The sequence below is a fragment of the Chaetodon trifascialis genome, chromosome 14 (assembly GCF_039877785.1).
Source record: "Chaetodon trifascialis isolate fChaTrf1 chromosome 14, fChaTrf1.hap1, whole genome shotgun sequence".
Classification (NCBI taxonomy): domain Eukaryota; kingdom Metazoa; phylum Chordata; class Actinopteri; order Chaetodontiformes; family Chaetodontidae; genus Chaetodon; species Chaetodon trifascialis.
The window spans coordinates 26,247,501-26,270,000 of record NC_092069.1 but is presented as its reverse complement, the minus strand read 5'-3'; the positions used below and the strand labels follow the sequence as shown (position 1 = coordinate 26,270,000).

The 22,500-nt window shown below is 45.8% G+C and overlaps 1 protein-coding gene across 1 annotated transcript in view; it reads right to left on the bottom strand.

Moving 5' to 3' along the window:
- The window catches only part of LOC139341983 (neuronal PAS domain-containing protein 3), a 253,655-nt gene that overhangs the window by 163,136 nt on the left and 68,019 nt on the right, over positions 1-22,500 (bottom strand). Inside the window, exon 2 of the mRNA XM_070978782.1 lies at positions 7,539-7,637. Within this exon, the coding sequence (XP_070834883.1) occupies positions 7,539-7,637 (99 nt within the window). The remainder of the gene's footprint in view (positions 1-7,538; positions 7,638-22,500) is intronic.

Here is a 22,500-nt window from a genome sequence, read left to right as displayed (position 1 = left end):
ATTTCACACTAACCTTACAGGCATGTGTGAGTTTATTAATTATGGCTGAAATGTGAAGCAAAGACGCTCATGAATAACAGCAGCGGCTGCTGCCTGTCAATCAAACTGCTGCAACGGCCAACAGCTGGATCGCTGCACGCACACACACACACGAACACAATGCAGAGCCACACAAACAAATTGCAGCCGCTCAGATTCTTGCTTCCATGTTTCCTTCTTTCTTTCTTGATGACGTGCTTAACAAAGGGGACAGGTCAGGGAAAGGTGACTCCTAAATAAAATAAAACCACTGCAAAAGTAGATAAAATTAAACAAAATCAAAGTATTGTGTATTTAGAGTATTAATATAACTGATACTATTATCAGTAATACTTTGATATTACTGCTATTACAACTAATACTGCTGCTGCCAACATTACTACAATAAGTTCTACTCCAAAGAAAGACACTGAACACTGGTGCACAGAGCTAACATACATGTTCACACTGGCACTGTGTGTGTGTGTGTGTGTGTGTGTGTGTGTGTGTGTGTGTGTGTGTGTGTGTGTGTGTGTGTGTGTGTGTGTGTGTGTGTGTGTGTGTGTGTGTGTGTGTGTGTGTGTGTGTGTGTGTGTGTGAACATGTAAATGACACACAGTCTTAAAAAGCAGCCTCTGCTCTCTCAGAGCAGTAAATGCTTCAGGCTTCCACATCACACATTACACGGACCTGCTCGACTTAATGTGCCTTTGATCTGTTCCTTCTTCAAAAACACTCAATTACAAAGTCTGTCTGTCTGTCTGTCTGTCTGTCTGTCTGTCTGTCTGTCTGTCTGTCTCCCTCCCTCCCTCCCTCCCTCCCACCCTCTCCCTCTCCCTCCTCCCTCCCACCCTCTCTCTCTCTCTCTCTTCCTCCCTCCCTCTCTCTCTTCCTCCCTCTCTCCTCTCTCCCTCCCTCCCTCTCCCTCTCTCCCCCCCGTCTCCGTCTCTCTGTCCGTCTCTCAGAGTAAATGAACATGAGTGTGATCAGACGTGTATCCTGAGCCGTGGCTTCAGGCTTTCTCTCCATCACAGCCTTGGCATGAACACCACATTCTCTTTTCTTCCTTCGTGTTTGTACAATAAATTTGCACTAATTGAAAATTTACAGTTCCTCGACAAACATGCTGAACTGTAAAAAAGGTCTCAATCCGTCCACACGCAGGTCTTAATGGGACGACACAGTAGCTTTCATGTGTTTGACATGAAGCACCAATAAAGTGGATAGAATAGTAAAAGACAACATGTGCATGCAAATTAAACACAACAAGTATATACAAAAGGCTGGGATAGAAAGAAAAACATCATCCTAAAAAATTGTAAATAGTATTTACAGGCAGTTATGTACCGGTAGTATTGCATAGATTATTGCACAGAAGAAGAGAAGAGAAGAGAAGAGAAGAGAAGAGAAGAGAAGAGAAGAGAAGAGAAGAGAAGAGAAGAGAAGAGAAGAGAAGAGAAGAGAAGAGAAGAGAAGAGAAGAGAAGAGAAGAGAAATCCTGAGTTTGACTCAATATTTAATAAGTTTGGAAGGAAATTTAATAATCAGATTCAGCAACTTCTCACCATTTAAACCACATTAAAATCAGCAAAGCCTCATCAGTGAAGCTAACATCTTCATGTGGAATCAGATAAAACTGTTTTCTCAGCTGCAGCTGAATTTAAAACAGGAAGGAGGATCCAAGAGGATGAAGGTCAAGCTAATTTCAGGTGGATTATTCTTCCTTCACGCAGCAAAACATGAATCAGAGTTTAGGAAGGAGACGTCCGACGAGGCCACGTCCCATTTCCCTCTCACTGTCTCACTTTTAATAGCACAAAAACAACAATATGCCCCAAAAAAAAGCCCAGGAAACTCCCTCCTCTCCTGTTAAAGCAGTCTAAAACACATCTATAGGCACCAAAATGGAGCAAAACAGCAGGTTTATTTCATGTGCGTGGCGTCTCTCCAGCGCTCCGTCTTCCTCGGGGGGAAATCTCGCTGCAGTAACAAGCCCGGGCGATGCTGAAAAAGTGCCGCAGGCAACAGCGAGCAGCAGCGCAGGCAGGTGAAGACGGGGTGAAAGTCAAATCTTTTCACTGTAAACAAAACCCCGGGAATAAGGCAAAATAAATATATGTTGTGGGAATAAAAAGGTGTGTGTGTTTGCTCTGGATTCCTTTGCGGGCGCCACAGGTGGGTAGCTGTCCAATGAGGTGAGGGATTTGCAGTTATGAGGACGGATAGACGAGGAGAGGAGGGAGCTGTTATCAGAGAGACGAGGGAAAAGGCTGCAGGTTGGATCTAAAGTGAGAAAGATGTCGCTCTCAACGCTTTGTGAGAGCGGTTTGGGACCGTGCCACGTCACACGTCGCCGCTCGGGTGCATCACGTGTCAAAGATGACTTACTGGTGGATGGCGCTGATGCGGCTGTGATAGGAAGAGAGGGATTTGCAGGTGGGAGAAGTGATGTGGCGTTCGTGACAGGCTCCTGTGTGAGTTCTGGAATACAAAGAGAGGCCAAACGAAGAGCTCAAACGGTTTTCCTGTGGTGTTATTCTCTCGCCGCAGCCGAGACGGAAACGGATTTGTAACAGTGAAGTTTGCAGTGAAAGTCCCAAACTGCAGCTGCTGTGGACAGATTATGAGATGAAGTGTTGCTGATGAAAACCTGAACTTCAGCGTTTGGTTCCCTGTAGAGACGTCTGACTGTTATCCAGAGCTTCCTGCCACATCACGCCAACACGCCTCTGCACGCACATCACACACACGAGCTTAGAAGAACCAGGAAAAGGACGTTTCTCTTCAATAAGAGTAATTCTGCTCGTAGACATCTTTGCATCTTTACCTGAAGGTAACAAAACTGCTTTAAATGTCCTCAAACTAACGCAGGACGCAGCATCACTTCCATTTCATCCCAAACGTTTAGTCCATTAATGTTTCTGTCCTGATGATTCAAAAGCTTTACTTCCAGAATCACCCGTAAAGCCTCCGGTGACCAAACCAGTGAGGTCAGGCTGCTTTTCCAGCAGATGAGCAGATGAGTGGAACTTTCAAAGGCTGAAAAACTTCATGAGTGTCCCAAATAAAAGACAACAGACAAACAGGAAGCACCCCAAGCTGCCAGGACTGAGAGGTCGCCCTCTTCCTGTCTGACTACTAGAAGGTAAACAAGGCTTCAGGTGAGATTAGCTAAAACTCAACCTGCTGATTTCTTTCATCAAGCATTCTGACTGTTGATTTCAGTGGCAATCAGACAGATGGGCCTCAAGATCAATGCTTCTGGACTACAAACATCACTTCACGACATCAAAAGATCTGTGCTGCACACACACGCGCGCACACACACACACACGCACACACACTTCTCCCCCTCTAAATCTATACAATCCATTATTAACATGTTTCCTGGCAGACAAAGACACAGGTAGATGATAAAATATAGAGAAATAAAAGACAAAATAAGAGAAAAGGTTAAATTATTGAATTCAGGGCGCTCTCTCCGAAATAAAAAGACACACCGGCGGAGAGAAGCAGAATCTATATTGTTTTTTTGGAAGGAAGATGGAAAGTAGGTTAGAAAAGAAAGGCGAGGTGAGAGAGGAAGTGTGGCATCAAAGAGAGAAAGTTGAACAAAGTCAGCGACACGCCAGGAGTCGACTCGTGCGACATGGGAGAGGAGAAAAAAACACATCAGAACACATCACACCTCCGCCATCAAACTGACACTCGGGGGGGGGGGGGGGGGGGGGAGAGGGCAAGAGAGAGGAGAGGAGAAGAGGAGAGAGGAGAGGGGGGAGAAAAAGGATGTGATGAAGTCAAAAAAGAGAAACGAGCGTATGAAGACGGGATGGAGAAAGGGAAGAAAGTGAAAAAAAAAAGTGAGAAGGAGTTAAATACAGAGAAACAGGGGAGAATGCAAGGAGGGAAAGAGGAAAGGAGGCGTCAGGAAGAATTAGAGGAAAAACATGAACAAAGGAAGGATGTGACGAAGGAAGGAGGAAACCAAAGGTAAACAAGAAAAAGGTGAGAGGTTTGAAGAAAGCTAGAAAGAAAAGTGAGAAAGAGAGGAAACTAAAGATGGAAAAGGAAGTAAGGACAGGACATGAGGAAGAAAGGAGGCAACTAGACAGACAGACAGACAGACAGACAGACAGACAGACAGACAGACAGACAGACAGACAGACAGACAGTTAGTTTGTGAAAGTGTGTGTGTTTGTTCACCTCCTCCCTTCATCTCAACCATACTACCGCTCTCCTTCCTCTATTCCCTCACTTTTCCTCCAACACTCAACCTTTACTCCCCTCACAAACACACACACACACACGCGCGCACGCACGCACGCACGCACGCTCGCTCACTCACTCACTCACTCACTCACTCACTCACTCATTCACTCACTCGAGCTCAGCTTCTATTTGAATACTAGCAGCTCCCTGGAGTGTGTACATGTGTGTGTTTCTGTGTGTTTGTGTGTGTTGGAGAGAGGGAAAGTGAGCAGGCTGCAGTGGGCGAGCTCTCCCTGGTACATCTGTCTCTTTTACTTTACAACCACTCTGCTACACACACACACACACACACACACACACACACACACACACACACACACACACACACACACACACACACACACACACACACACACAGAATAAACACAGAACACACATCAACATCCACACAAAACAAAGGAATCACAGGTAATCTGCTCAGGCAGAGATGTGCGCGCACACACACACACACACACACACACACACACACACACACACACACACACACACACACACACACAACCCAAAGATACCTTTACATGTTCATGCATGGTAATGTCCACCCACACACACCCACACACACACACACACACACACACACACACACACACACACACACACACACACACACACGTAAGCAGAGCAGACAGGTGGACTGTATATCGGGGGCCTCTGTGGCCACCCAGCTCCTCCACCATTTATCTCAATTTCACCTTCTCGACACACACCTACACACTCATGCTATAGAAATACACCCAGGGGCGCACGCGCACACACACACCCTGACATGTCCACACACACTCTCTGAATACACAAACAGAGCCAAACCTAGACTTCATTAGAGTTTGTTGCACACTTGTTTCTGATTGGCTGGTGGGAGTCTCTGAAAATTATATACGTGTTCACCTCAAAAGCGGTTCAGATCACAGGGGCAGGTAGCCATAGCAACAGTAGTGACGCGTCAGACTCATTAGCGGATAAGTGGCTGGTGGAATTGACCAGAACGTCTTGTTCCTGTGGTCAGTGAACACAACAGAGGCGCACGGCCTCTGAGGTTATCTGACAATGAACGCCACATGGAGGAGAGCGCTTGTGTTGAGCTCCTCAGATCTCATACGCAGACTGAAGTGGTGCGTTCAAGTGCCAGTAAAATCCTTCACTTTACGGCACTTTGACTCCACAGTTGTTTCACCGCCGTCACAGGAACACAGTAAACGCACCTCTGCTGTGCTTTGCTCACATGAATACGACGAAGCACTGACTTCCAAATCGCTAATCTGTTTCTTAAAAAAGTCAAAGTTTTACACGCACTGACATTTCCTGCCGCCTGGCGGCTTATACGACCACAGAGACGCTCTTCGTCTCTCTCTCCTGACGGTAAGAAAAACAGACTGAGACCTGCTGTGACGCAAAATGTCAAACCTGCATTTAACTCGGTCCAAAACGGACTCTTTAGGACAAAATACACACATCATACACATCTGTATACGCAGGGACGATGTCTTCACTGTGAGACATCTGTCTTAAAGATGTCTTTTCAACCAAATGTGATTAATGGCTATCTGGCAACTCTCAGTGTGTGTGCGTGCGTGTGTGTGTGCGCGTGTGTATGCGCGTGTGTGTGTACGGCCTGTGTGGTGTGAAGCTCGTCCTATAATGAGGTATTAACTGCTGCCTCCTTTCAGCTCTCCGCCTGATTCCGACACAAATCCCCCCTTTATTCTCCACTACTGTAATCCACCACACACACACACACACACACACACACACACACACACACACACACACACACACACACACACACACACACACACACACACACACACACACACACCAACATTAACCACGATGCATCAGGCCTCAGTTCACTTCCTGGTGTCACATCCCTTCTTCTCTCTGTCCGCTGACTGAGACCTCTGAGGAGGGAGAGAGGGAGGAGAAGAGGAGGGAGAGGCAGAGAAAGAGGGAGCAGGAGAGAGAAAGAAACAGGAGGAGGGAGGGAGGGAGGGAGGGATGACGGATTGAAAAGCAACAATGCGATTTTACGGCAGCATCTTACAAAAGCTGCAATCAAGGATGCAGACGGCAAACGAGTCGACACACGCAGACACAAAGCACAGCGAACACACACACACACACACACACACACACACACACACACACACACACACACACACACACACACACACACACACACACACACACACACACACACACACACACACACACACACAGATAAAGAAAATCACACACAAACAAACTCACAACACAATCCACTGTGACGCGTTGGTAACAAAGCACTTAAACACACCGTTTAGTCAGAGGCTTGAACCCTGGAGTGGAAACGAGGTGCGGCATCAAGTCGTGACACCAAACACCTTCATCGACAGGCTTGACGGGAAAGAGATCGCCGAACTAAAGGTCGTCAAACTAACAGACTGACAGTGACAGAAGGTCTTTTCATGAGGTTTACTGACTTTAGATAATATTTAATATGTGCTCTGTGTGACATGAGCAGCAGATCAAACTGAGCCATCAGGACAGAAGCAGTGATGGATAATATTGATAATATCTCTTCTCCGTCTCCACTGGAGGCCTTTGCCTTCATTATTTGGTTTGTTTTGCAGTTTTGTTCAATTCCTCCGTCCTCATTCAGTCCTGTAAAGGTGAGCTGAGGTCCTTGTTGCTGATTCAGGACCACACGTCAGGATATCAATGACAATGTGCAGAGCACAGGTGGGTGGGCAGCCCTGAGGACCAATCAGAACATACTGCAGAAGTTATACTGCAGCTTTAAGGTACTTTCAAGGCTGGAAGTCCTTTTGAAAGAAAAGGACACTCCAGGAGGACGAAAAGACACCATTCGATTACTCAGAAAGTGTCCTTGTTTCCATCTTCGTGCTAAAAATGTCCTCAGCTTGCATTCAAGTCTTCATCTGTAAGTGTCATGGTGATAGCTCCTCTCCCTCCCTTTGAAGAGCTTCCTGGTTCCACTGACGTCCACACATTGAGCTCAGCTAACTGTGATGTTTAACACGCCTCCATGAGGAGACAAACTGTCCACAGCTTTGACTGATAACCAGATAAAATCACTCCACAAACCCAACTGGTCCCATCAACACCAGCTCCAGAACACATTTCAAATCAGCAGCAACACAAACGGCTTAGAAACCAGTCACACTGCTCACATCCAACAGAACACACACACAAACACACTACTACCACTACTACGTTCTACTACTACTGCTACCAGGAGCGCACACAAACGTTACCATGGTGAGGAGGTATGCTGCTGGCCGGCCAGGTGAAGGGTCTTGGGCCGGGCGGCGGAGCAGCTGCCTGCATTAGCCGGCCGCTCCCAGTAGGGGTCACTGTGAAACACACAAAGAAACGTGAAGAGGTTCTTTAACGACAGCCATAAGAAACAACGAGCAGGAGAAGAAGAGGAGGAGGAGGAGGAGCAGGACGTGAAAGAGAGAAATGATGGCAATAAATCAGAGCGAGGAGGGAAACAATATCAAAGAGATAAACAAGAAACTAATAGGAATTAAAAGAATTCTATACATCAAAATGCAAAGTTTGCTCCCAATTACAGAAGATAAGAAAAGAAGTTGCAGCAAAATATAGTTAGACAAGCAATAAATGATCATTTGGCTGCAGCCTCATGTGGAAAATGATGAACAATTGGGCATTTTTTACTCAGTGGATCACAAAGAAGAAGACGAGGTAGAAAAACCTTCCTGGCCTTTCTAATGCGTGTCTAAAATAAGGTAAAACAATAATTGACTATGAAAGCTCAAACAGCGACAGAAAACCCCAATCAGCACCCTGATCCCTAAACAAGGCAGGTCAGTCAGCACAAACTCTGTCTGTGCACCAAACATGATTCAAACCCAAGACCTTTACGTGAAATCCCAGCGGACATCCAGCACGTCAGGCTGAACGCTGATGTGAAGAAAATGATGCACAGTAAAGTTTGAAACTTGTGGGTCTTGGGTGCGAGCAGGTATGAACTGACCTGACTGGAGGCTGATCTGGGTAAAATAAGGTGTGGACTCCCACTGCCCCCAGCTCCTGCAAGTGTCTGTGCTTCATAAATCTGTTTCCTGTTGCCTTTGAGTGCTTATAAGGCGCAGTGCACCACAGTGGACTCCACATGGAAGCTTCATATTTAACCTTCAGTGCTTTCTGGAGGACAACCTGACCCTTTTCCCGTGACAAGGCCTCAAGGTTTGACCTCTTTTAATTCATCTCTTAAGGCCCCAAACATCGCTGGGAGCACCCCTTAAACACCATCACCATGCAACATTAATGCTGCATTGACAAAAACACATGCAGTCTTGCTGTCTGCGATGAGAGAATACACAAGGTTCAAGGCTGTGCTGATTGATTTTCAGAACATACAGAGTGAACGGACACCGACGGATGCATGAAAGGCTGGAAAACACATTCAGTGTTAAAACACAGCTGCGGCCCTTTACATTAACTCAGGTTAATGAGTGAGTGATGCATTACTGAGCAAATGAATACTTCATTAAATCACTGGTGTAACAGTCCTGCTGCTCGTGTTGTCCGGTCAATAATCCGTCCTTGGTTTCACTAATGAGCTGAAACAAACTGATGCAGGACACAATTTAGGTGGAATAAGACCATTTGACCTCTTCAAAGGCCCAGTGTGGAGGATTCAGGGGATCAACTGGCAGAAATGGAACAGAAGCAATGTTTCTACAGTAGCCCAGAATGGACAAACCAAACACTCTGAGGGGGTTTTCATGTTTTTAACCCTTTTAGCAGCCGCTGCTGGGGAGGGTGACCTGGACCTGTAGTGCCACTTAAGAGGAAACAAATGAGTAAAACTGTTGAATAAAATGTGGATCTCCGCTTCTTAAAACACACTGAACTTATATTAAAGGAGGAAATGAGACAATAAATTTCTTTTGTCCATGAATGAAACTCTGCTTTTCATCAGCATGCTCAAAGTAAAATCTCCTGTTGGCCGGTAAAAGAGTCTGGTGAAGTTGGACATGTACCTGCCACCACGGCTGGTCATCTGAAACAGCTCCTGCCTTCGGAAAGACTCGAGAAAAAAAAAAAAACTCCAGTTTGTTTTGTTTTTTCAGAAAAGCTAAAACCTGCCGACTGGGACTCGAAGTGACACGGAGTCAAATACAAAATACAAAGCAGCCCCAAAGTGACTGTCTATGCACAGTGAATTATTCGAATTTTACACACCCACCAAAGACAGGCTGTCAAAACCCATGCCGGAATGGATTTTTCATACGGAGAGAGGGAGCGAGGGAGCGCCGAGGAGAATAAAAGAGAGGAGAAAAAAACGGGAGGCGGAGAGAGGGCGAGAGACACCGGCAGAGACAGGGAGGAGGAGAGAGCGGGGGAGAGGCAGTGGAGCGATGCTGGCTTGCAGGAGAACATTAGCCGCACTGTGTAGCGCACCATAAAACCATTGACATTGTCGGTCTTGCTTTGTGGACAAGTATTATTGTAAAACACAGTTTTCTGAGGCGAGCCGGCCGCTATTGTTCTTGTCAGAGGGTGAAGCGAGGGCACCGGCGGCATAACTTATTTCAGTTTTAAAGCTACGGGAGAAGGCAGAGAGAGTCGGTTTTCAAATTAAACCACCGAGATGTAAGCGCAGAGATTGTATTACTTTTAGATTTGATCTCTTGATGCATGACTAGGAAACATATCACTGCTGGGGAAGACAAAAAAAAAACAAGATAAAAAGAAAGCAGCCGTCTGCGAGCGGAGAGGCAGGTTTGTTCTCGGGGAGGTCGGCGTACTTTACTGATTATACCGTGAGGTTTAAGCAGGTTTCAAGAGACGGAGAGTCTGATTCCACACAGGGACGATCGCATCGGCGTTCAGCCCACGAAACGCCAACGAGTGCATCATTAGGGGCGTTCACGGCATCATCGCTGCTGAGTCCCCGGGTCACATGGTCAAACAGGACGTCAAACTGTCCCAGATTTGGACCTGGTGTTTCAAACACAGATATGTATGTCTGTCCCTCTGACACCCCGTCCATCACTGTCTGCACTTTAGCCTCTTTTAGCTAACTGTTTTGGTTTTGGCTCTGAGTGCTCTCATCGACCCCACCAGCCGGCAAATAAAGCAGAGCATCAGGCGGCTGAGGAGACGGAGATTCTCTCTAGGAGGAGGAAGAGGGGGAGGAGGAGGAGACCAAACACGGAGGTTAAAGGACGTGTTCATTCGTTAATGCTGACGTCGCTCCGTGTCTGCAGCCGACAGTTTGTGGGGAAAATGCGTGCAAGTACAAGACAAACACGCCTCACTTCCTGTTCAACACGCTAGTTGCTGTTATGACATCACTGCTGGTATGACATCACTAATAAAACCACACAGCAGTTTGTATTGATCTCAGACAGACACGCGCGCGCGCGCGCACGCACACACACACACACACACACACACACACACACACACACACACACACACACACACACACACACACACACACACACACACACACACACACACACACACACACACACACACACACACACACACTCTGCTGTGTGTCCTTTTAACAGAGACCTTTGGTGAAATGATCTCTATCTGCAGTGAGACGAGGCCACCAACCAATCATGACGCTTCTTTCTCTCTTTTCAGTCTTTCTTCATTTCTATTTTCTTATCACTTCCTTCTCCTTCCTCATCCCTCCATCTTTCCCTTTCTCCCTCTTCCTCTTTTCATTGCTTTTCATCTTTCTTTCATCAGGCATCCTCTTTCTCTTCCTTTTCTACATTTTTCCATCACTCACTCCTTCTGTCCTTATACCTCCATTTTCTCCTCCCTTCTGTCTTTCCCCTTCTCTCTCTTTATATCTCCCTCCTTCACTCCCCAGTTGTCCTGTCCTTAAATCATCCTTTCATTCCTCCTTTTCCCTACCTCCATCCATCTCCTTCCTGCCATCCTGTCTCTCCCTTCCTCTCCCTGATTTCCTCCCTTTCTCCGAGCTTTAAATCTTTCCTCCATCCTTACATTTTTCTCTCCATCCTTATCAGTCTCCCACCTTTCCCTATCTCTCCATCTTCCTCTCTTTCCTCTTCATTCCCTCTCTTCCATCTGTAAATTGACTTGCCGCTCCTACTGTCTCGCATCTTTAAACCTGTCTTTCATCTTTCCCTTCCTTCTTTACCTCATCCCTCTCTCTATCACCTTTTCTCCGATGCCATTGTCCATCCCTCTCTTTTTACAAATCACTCCCTCCTCTCCCCCTCTGTCCCTCCTTTCTTTGCCTCTTCACCCTGCCATCATCATCCCTCCCTTCTCTCGTCCTCTCTCTCTTTCTCAGCAATCTGTCCATTAGTTCCAGATTGATGCCTTCAGGTGTCTCGCTGTCATTTTGGAAAGTGGACGAGTAACTGCACTGCATCAAACACACACACGCAGAAAATCCACTATACACACATAAAATAAACAGTACAACTGTACACACACGCCAACAACACAACCTCACACACACACACACACACACACACACACACACACACACACACACACACACACACACACACACACACACACAGGCGCACAAGCAGAAATTCAATAACCTGAGTATAAACACAGTTGCTTGCTTGCTCACGCCGACATACACACAAAAAGACAGACTCATGGGTAAATGCACACTGAGATGCACATAAGCAAGTAAACAAACACACACGCGCGCACACAAGGCACAAACACACACTCCATCAGGACAAAATGGCAGTGGTGGGAGGCAGTACAATGGGTATTGCCGGGCGCCGGCAGAGCTAAATTGCAGACAGCGAAGGGGAGATCTGGGCCATTTTTCAAGGCCGACTATATATTACAAATTGGCTACCAGGGCATTGTCTTAGAATACACACACACACACACACACACACACACACACACACACACACACACACACACACACACACACACACACACACACACACACACACACACACACACACACACGTGCGCGCATACACGCGCGCGCGCGCACATACACACACGTACAAAGTGAAAAACTAATCCTGGCTTGTCCCATTGTAGCCCACAGAGCCGCAGAAATCTGCCCTTTTCCCTCTTTTTCGACAATTTCCCCGGAATAAACCATGTGATTGAAAATGTGTCAGTTTAGCAAGCAGCGCCAACGCCACACACACACACACACACACACACATATATATATACACACGTGTGCGCACACACACACACACACAAACACACACACACCTGCTCCCCTGTTTACTCGCTGTAACCCGTCCGTTTGTTATGAGAATGTTCAAACACTTCCAGGGCAGGGTCAAATCCACACACAGCGGTATACACACACATAACACACACCTACACACACCTACACATGGACACACACTTTGTCTCCAGCCAGTTGGGATGTTTTGGTCCAGGTTTAGCCGGTCAGTCTTGCTCCAGTGCAGCAGTAAAGCTCGAGGAGGGTTTAACACCGACACTAAATCCCTTCAGAAACACAGAGCAGTGTGCATGTGTGTGTGTGCGTGTGTGTGTGTGTGTGTGTGTGTGTGTGTGTGTGTGTGTGTGTGTGTGTGTGTGTGTGTGTGTGTGTGTGTGTATGTTCTTCAGCTCGCTTTGTGAGGACCAATTTAAGCTTTAGGTGTGAGAACTGAGGACATTTTGGACTCTGGAGACATTGTTCAAAATAAACATGAGGATGTTTTGAAGACTTACTGGAAGGTCACAACACTGATATTTGGAAAAGTGACATAATAACATCGAGGTCAATGATAATAAAATAGGGTTTTTTTGGACAATGAAGACATTTCTTGGGAAAAAAAGGACAAATTTGGACGAGCTGGACTTGGTGTCAGGATTTTGTCCAGGTCTGGGGTTGTTTTTACAGGAAACGACAAAGACAGACAAAATACGTGTTTCAAACTCAAACTAACAGACATGAAAAACTGGACATTTTTAAAGAGTCAAGCTTTCACTGCTTGTCAAGCTTTTTCTGTCCTGTGTGTGTGAGACTGGTTCTTCTCTCGTCGTCTCAGGTGTGCTGTCACCTGCTTAAATAAAGGATCAGTGAGCTGAGTTTGTCCTGCAGAGACGTGAATGACAGCCGAGAGTCTGAACAAAGTCTAATATTTAATGTTCAGGAGGATTAAACCGACGATTACTGACATGATCAGACGCTACGAGCCGCTGCTGCCACACAGCTAATACACACTGAAACACACACAGCTCATACACACTGAAACACACACAGCTAATACACACTGATACACACACACACACGGCAAATACATACTAATACAAACACATAACTAATACACACTGATACACATGCACAACTAACACACACCAACACACACACAACTAATGCATACTGATACACACACAACGAATACACACTGATACACACACACAGCAAATGACAGACAGCTCGTACACACACACACACACACACACGACTAATACATACTGATACACACACAAGCTAACACACACTGATACACACACACACACACACACACACACACACACACACACACACACACACACACACACACACACACACACACACACACAGCTAACACACACAAAAACACACATACACAGCTAATACACACTGATACACATACACAGAGCTAAAACATATTGATACACACACATGCACACACACACACACACACACACACACACACACACACACACACACACACACACACACACACACACAGTGAATACAAACACACACACACACACAAACACACACACACACACAGCTGTGATCAGCTGTGAAAGGCAGTACTGGACTATAGCACACTATCCAACCATATAACCATCTATACTATCCAATAACCTCAATAACAAATCTCAGCTTTTCAAATAGTATGAAATAAGTGAAATTGTTCCTGCAAAAACCAAATCAGACAAAATGACACTTTGAATATGAAATAACCATCCAGAGGAATTATCAAAAACCTTTACAAACTTAAGGAAACCAGAACAAAGACTGTTGGACGTTAGCCTGATGGAGACCCAGCAGGGTCAAAACACGTCTTTTTGTCACTCACAGGATGTGATCATGTGCATGCATCAGGAGTTTTTCCACATTTATTCCTTATGCAAACTATGATAATTATTCCTTTAACGATGGTCACTGTTACATTTATGTGTGGTTTCTCTTAAACCTCCGACATCCGCCGCACCTTCTCAAGTTAATCATCAGCCTGAGAGCGAGGAAAAAATGTGGCTCAGTTTAGTTTGCACACATTATCAGCAAATAACAAGAATAAATCCAGTGGCTGCAACACTTGCGTTGCAGAGTGCTGCATGCAGCCGTAATGGATTCTGTCATCTGAAATGGATGAAGCTCCATTAGAGAGCAGCGCGGTCGCAGCGCTAAGTGTGATGAAGGGCGAAGCTCCAGCATCTCTCTTTTTGTTTTAACAACGACACCGAAAGTCCTGAACTGCAGCTCAGATCTGAAGGGGAGTTTTTTTCCTGTGTTGTGAAGTCCAGAGACAGACAGACGGAGAGACAGACAGACGGATGGATGGACGGACACGAAACAGGAAAGAATCTGCTCTCATCAGAACTGAATCAACAGGATGAGAATAAAGCTGCAGCGGAATCAGCCAAATAAAGACAAACGAAAAGGAAAAACTCTTTGTTCTTCATGTAAAAGCTGAAAGATCAGACGCTCTTATTCTTTTAAAGAGGCTACTTCCTGTCACTGTCACTGTACATCAACAACGACACGACCTCTTCCTCATCACCTCTTTCTGTCCATTGACACCTTCCTCTTCATTGCTGTCATGTTTCCCTCCCCGCCTTAAAGCAAATAAGGTGTGCAGAGGGTCACACACACACACACGCACGCACGCACGCACGCACGCACGCACGCGCGCGCACACGCACACAGATGACATGTTTATTAATCACCTCTTTAGCTGAGCGACCGGCCTGATTTACGGCTGATTTCTGAGCCGTCAGCCGCTGAGGACAGCTGCCTGACATTTACAGGTAGAAGCACTCTGCAGTATGTCTCTATCTCACACACACACACACACACACACACACACACACACACACACAAATATACACAGATGTGCACACACACACACACACACACACACATAAAAGCACAACCTCAGGTGGCTCTGCACATATACAAATTATGCACACACTGAAGCGCAATAAATCTGTGCATGAAAGCATGAAGAAGCACATGCACACTCTCCATCACACACACACACACACACACGCGCACACACACACACACACACACACACACACACACACGTTCTGTTTTCTCTATCAATTTCCTGCACCACATTTCTATTAGTTTTCACTGTCTTTCATTTTCTCGGTGTCCACACGCCGGCAGGAGTTTCACTCTGCTTGACCTCGCATGCAGCGACAAGCCAGCTGATGTCGTTTACGTGTGTCTGTCGTACACACCAGATTCCAAAGCAGTCGGATGCTGTGACAAACATACATAAAACAGAAGGTTTGCTGATCCTCTGACACAAACTGACCTGAGAACAGCTCAGAGTCTGTATATTTAATGTTCTTCCACATCAGCTTCATTGATTTCTGTAAATATCTGCTGATTGTGAATCTGATGCAGCGACACGTTTCACAGACTGAAAGATGTGGAACGCTCCAGAAACACCTGTTTGGATCATTCACAGGTAAACAGGCTGATTGGTAACAGGTGAGAGGATCATGATTGGCTATGAAAGGCTCAGTCGTTCATAGAGGATGGAGCAAGTTCACCGCTTTGTGAACACATGACTGGATGAAGGAGATGAACACATTTTTGTAATCAGTGTTTCACATTTGATAGAGGATTGTTAATGTTTCTCACACTGGACTGAGGAAGACAAATGGTTTCTATGACATCACAGTGGCTGACTCGTCTCCCTGTGAACTGAAACGCTTTGTCGTCGTTTCATTTAGGATAAGCTGGACAGCGACGAACACACGTTTGATTTGTCTCAACAGGAAGTAGAATGTGTCTCCTGACTCACCTCCGCTCCAACAAAAGGAGGCGGATTTCACAGACGGAGATGAATCTAAAGAGCGAGCCGACAGTCTCCTCGCAGGCCTCCATGTTGAATCAGGTTAAAGCTGTGACATCAGCAAAGACACTCTGACTTTTCGCACACCGTCCCTTTATATCTGAAGAATTACAGAGGAACGTTTTGGAAGGCAGCCCTGTGTTTGAACTGCTCGCGGTGCATTTGATGTTCGAGGGTCTTGTCACGCGCTTAAACAGCCCTATGGAGTGGGCATGTCATGCGAGATAAGAGAAAACAAGCGCTCCTCGTGTCTGGGCAAAAGGTTATTCTGACATTCAACAGGAGAGGGAAGGAGAGGAAATATGAGAGGTAACGAGGGACACGAGTGAGACAGAGAGGACAGGAAGAGGAGTGAGAAGAAAAAGTGCAGACGCAGCATCATAAATAAGAAACGCATCAGTCAACCAGCTTTTGTCTAAGGTAAGACAATATTCCTGTTTCAGATCAGAACATCTGATCACACACGACCAACATTTTGGTATTAAAGTGCAATATAAAATGTCTAAAAACGCACATTTTCATAACTTAATATAGATCCAATCAACCCATCCTCTCTGTAAACTGCTCAAGTCAGCGTCACGATCAAAACACGTCACTTTGTGTGTGTGTGTGTGTGTGTGTGTGTGTGTGTGTGTGTGTGTGTGTGTGCGCGTTGAAAAATGTACATTTTGAAAGCTGCTTTGATGCTTTTCATTTATATTATTTGATAAAAACAGACAGACGGAGGAAGAAGAAAGATGGAGACAGGCAGGAGGTGAAAGAAAACAAGACAATCTCTATTTTCTCTCTGCGCTTCACCTCTGTACCGCCAGACATCCCAGCAGGATGCGGTAAACAAGTGTGTGTGTGTGTGTGTGTGTGTGTGTGTGTGTGTGTGTGTGTGTGTGTGTGTGTGTGTGTGTGTGTGTGTGTGTGTGTGTGTGTGTGTGCGAGAGAGAGAGTTTCAAGCAGGTTTCACCACAGTCATTCAGAGGTAAGACAGGATAGGCCTGAATCCCTGCTGATCTCACACACACACACACACGCCTGCACGCACACACACACGCACACACTGCATGCATTGATACCAATCAAAAGGCTGCAGAGACACACACACCGTGCCTCAGGTGTGTTAAAGGCGGCGGTGCGCTGCAGCAGAGCGTCCAGTCTGCATCTCTTCGAGGATTCGCGGCTCTCTGCTGTAAAATGTTTCAGATTAATCTCGTCTCATCTCATCATGATTTGTCCTCCACAAAAACGACAGAATTATGTTTAATGTGTGTGTTTTCTTTGCCGCAGAGGGACAGTTGCGGCAGGAGCAGCGATCTGTTGAAGGTGCTTTTACTTTGATTTGATTTGATTTAAAACTCAAATAGTTTGCTTGCATTTTGATATGAGAGCTGCGCGGTGTGTTTGAGGCCAACAATAGATTCAGATAATGACTAACAACCATACAAATCAGCCCACATTCTCCCAGGCTGCTAATATTTCTTTAATCTACAAATCCCATAAAAATGTCCAAACGAGCAATGAGTGTTTCCTCCTCGACCGAGCCGCTCAGATATAATTCACATGTTCACGTTCTATAAAAGAGCATTTTGACACGAGAGAAAAGAAAACACACGCTGACAGTTCGAAAGAAACAGGCTCGATGCTGTGGCCTGGACACGCAGATCATCTGTCAGAAGACATGAATCGAACTGAAGGACAACAAGCGAGGGACAGCGAATCAGTCCAAACGTCTTCACTTCACTCTGGACAGGGGATGAGTGTGACACAAACCCTTGGACAGTTATTAGGTGATCAATTCTTTATAACGCCTTCAAGACGGCACAGAAAGAAAGAAGGGGAGGACAAAAAGAATGGGAGAGCGAGGGAACGAAGGACAAGAAGAGACAGACAGACGGACGAGTGCAGAGTCTGATTCAGTAAATCCAGCAGTCAGACACAGATCACAGCACTGTCTGCCAATCTCTCTCTCTCTCTCTCTCTCTCTCTCTCTCTCTCTCTCTCTCTCTCTCTCTCTCTCTCTCTCTCTCTCTCTCTCTCTCTCTCTCTCTCTCTCTCTCTCTCTCTCTCTCTCTTTTTTCTCTCTGAGCTCCAAATCTCTCTCTCACTCTCTCTGTCACACATCACTGTTCACACAGATCCTCTGGCACCTCGCAACACACACACACACACACACGCACACACACACTCTCTCTCTCTCGGACACACGCACAAAAGTACACACTGCTCCGCCAACACATAAACATACACACAGTTGCAGATACACACACATAAGTACTCATCCACATGGACATACACTTTCTCTCTATTGAACACACACACACACGCACGCACGCACGCACGCACGCACGCACGCACGCACGCACGCACGCACGCACGCACGCACGCACGCACGCGGTCCTTGACTGACAGGCCTGGCTCTGTGCAGCTCTTTGACATTCACAGTGTGTCAGTATGAAAACAGAGAGAATGAAGGGCTTCAGCTGGAGAATAGAGCTGCTTTTACCCCTTGCACACTCGCGCAAACACATACACACACACACACACACACCATTATCCAATCTGCTGATGATACCGCACAAACCCCCGCAGTTCAGATTTGCATTTCAGCGTCCGTTTATCGACGCTGTTGCTTCATATTTGATGAGGCTCGTCCACACGTCGCAGCGCCTGCAGAAAACCTGAACAAATAACTTGCGGCCACAAAGTGAGACTCGCCGCCGAACGCGTCGCTCAAGTTATTAGAAAGAAGTCAAGTTGGTCTGTTTGCAAATGAGTCCCATCTTAGAGGATAATCTGAGGAAGAGCTGGAGGAAAATGCTGATGAGGAGAGAAGTGCACGCTCATAACTGAGGGTATTTTTGAATTCTTCATCCTGTAACAGAAGAAGAAGAAGACGGTAACATCCTTCTAATCAGTTCAGAAAATTATTAATATAAGTAAATGGACAGACGCTACCTGGAGTGCAGGTAGACTACAAACAAAGTTGACACCTGCAAAATCCAGCACAAAACAGACCAACACATGGACCACTTTCAGCTTGCATGAGTGGGAACGAGTCTGGAGGCAGATCACAGAGGTCTGGAGCCGGACCAGTCTGAGCCTCTGGCCAGGTCCAGGAGGCCGCAACTGGCTTTGGAGAGACAGTCCATGGAGGTCCAAGAGAGGACGGGAGAAAGAACAGGGGATGGTGCAAAGTTTGCACATTTGGCGGCATCAACAAACAAAATATGGTGTCGTTGAGTCGAGTCTGGGCCCCAGAATTCAACTAAACTGCTCTTTCAACACACCAAATTTCAGGTCTTTTAACTTTATTTTTATACAAAAGAATGCAGAGGTTGTCTGGAAGGAGGGGAATAAGCTGAGTGATGGAGCGGTTTGGAGGACGCTCTGCAGGAATGTAAAAGATTTAGTCTGGAGCTTAAACATGCGGCGTGTTGCTGTAGGTTGCTCCCACAGAGGCAGACAGCAGCTGCTTTAACCTTGCTAAGAGCCCATTTAAATACACTAAAGAGACGTCTGGCTGATAAAATCGTTGGGCTTAATGTGAAACCACCCAGTTCAGCGCTGCTCGTTTTAAACGCCGCTGATAAAGAAGGACAGATTTGTCTTTCCTCTCTCTGTCCGTCTCATTCATATCTGTGTTAATACAGTTATCGGGTAGAGTGTGTGTGTTTAAAATGATGGATAGAGCGACGCTCCTCGTTAATAATTCACCAAGGTGTCGCCTGCGGTCGCTATGCCCTTCACATCTCAGCCAATCGGAGGCATTTACCCAGCGCTCTGATTGGAGGAAACGTGGGACAGGCCCCGCCTGCTATGCTAATGATGGAAAATATTGTTGCATCTTAACCTTTCTTTCCTTCCTCCATCCTTCATCCTCTTTCCATCCCTGTCTGCTGTTTCTGAGTCAGAAGAAGACTTTTAAAAGTCTAAATCTCCCTCTCGCTATCTGCTTTCCCCCATCTTTCTGTTATTTGCAGTTTTTATCCTCTCCATCTCCCCATCTTTCCTTTTTTGTCTCCTTCCCTCCCTCCATCTCCTGATCCTTCAGAGTCAAGGAGAAGTGAAAAACATCGTCTCCATCCAGACATCAACTTGTTGAAAAGAGAGTAAATCTTGGACTGAAGTTTCGGGGGCAAACATCGAGGAAGCCGACATCTGAGCGCGGGATTGAAGTCCAAGTTGAAGGGCAAAACTAAAACGTGGTTGAAAGACAAAGAAAGTCATAGTGTGTGTTATTTTGGGAGAAGAGAGACGGGGGTGACTTTCCTTTGTCGAGCCGACTTTTCAAACAGTGATTTTGGTGGGATAGAGACATTTTAAAAGCAGACAAATCCACAGAGAGATGTGGGAGAGATGGAAATTTCCTTCTCCACAAAAGTCAGAAAACAACCGCGTACAGTCGCGTGTCCTTTGTTTCTGTCAGGTTAAACTGTCGCACTGCAGCGGGAGGATGCAGACAGCGTCGAGATTATTAATCCCTCTGAAATTATCACCTACGCTTAGATTTATTGTACTATTGTAAGACTGTACAACAAACGAGGAAGCCCTCAGAAGAGGCGATATCAGTGATATCCTCCTGAGGACAGAGACGCTGTGTCTCCTGACGCACCAGCGAGGGCATTAAATGAATTACATTTGACTTATTATCCAAGAACATTTCCATACTCTATCTGAAGCATCTAACTTTTTTACATGAGCTTTGCTCGAACGAGTGGATTCAGCGAACCGTCTGAGCTCATTTCAACTTGAACATCACCTGTATGAAGCAGGTACACGTTTGAGAGATTTTGTCCTGAACATAAACCCAAAATCAAAAATTAGACAACCTGATCGGATCTTTTTATGAGCAAGTCAAGAACTGTGACAGAAGTAGATAAGTGACGCTTTGAGATTCAAACCTTTAAACTCACTGAACAGGTGGTTTTCCTCAGTGGAGAAACTCCAGGACCGGCCTGGACAGGCCTCTCTAAAACAGCCTGGACTACTTTTCAACCCTAAAATATTGAGTGTCATAACATAAAATACGTCCATGAAAACCAAAAATGCTGCTGGCTTGAAACTTCATATTGCAAACATCAAGTGTCTTAACAATCTCAATTTAAAGCTCTCTAATTAATCTATATAAATGCATTTTCCTTATCTTATTAATTAAACTCTGCTGGTCAATTAAGAGCTAATAATTTAAATGCTTTGTCCACAGTTTACTGGATAAACGTGCAGAGCGACACTGACAGCAGCAACAGTTCAACTGAGATAACGATCCGAGACAGAGGACGAGACAGAAAGAGACGGACAGAAACAAAAGGAAAACAAGTCAGTGGAAGCCTCGTACAGGTACGATCTGTGTGTGTGTGTGTGTGTGTGTGTGTGTGTGTGTGTGTGTGTGTGTGTGTGTGTGTGTGTGTGTGAAGGGTGCATTTCATTTTGCATTGATGTATATCTGTGTATTTAGCTGTGCGCGTGTGTCTCACAGACACAAAGGCAGAGTGCCCTGAGTCTCCATTACAAGGACAATATTTCCTGTCATATCTGATTTGCAGCGAGGAGAGGAGGAGGAGGAGGGGGAGGAGGAGGAAGAGGGAAGAGAGATGACGGGAGAGCAGTGGTGCACACTGACGCAGAGAAAATGGAACTACAGTACGGAAAAATGAAATATAATTAGCAGATTAAAGTCAAAATGCTGAACATTTTCATTGTCTCAAAGCCCTTTTTGTCCGCTTATTGCCAACATTTTTAACGAATCGCCACTCGATGTATTTATGTCCTGTAAGTGCCTCATTATGCAGCAGCTTTCATTGTTATTATCAGAGTCAGCAGGATTCAAACTGTGTATCTGTGCACAAGGAACTCACAGGAAGTGATGGACATATGTACTGGACATATAAGACAAAGGTCTGCACACGCTCACAATTCACCGTGACCACAACCACAACAACAACAACAACAACAACAACAACAACAACAACACGAAGAGCAGCTTTTCAAGACATGTCTCCCAGTGGTCAAGACGTGTTGCTTCCAACCTCACCTGTAACACTGCAACACACCAAAGGTGTCACCAATCAAACTGGGAGCGAATCTGAAGGATCACCTGCGACTTATCCATCCATTATCTATACCTGATCAATCAGTGCACAGTCACAGGGGGCAGCAGCTGATCCCAGAC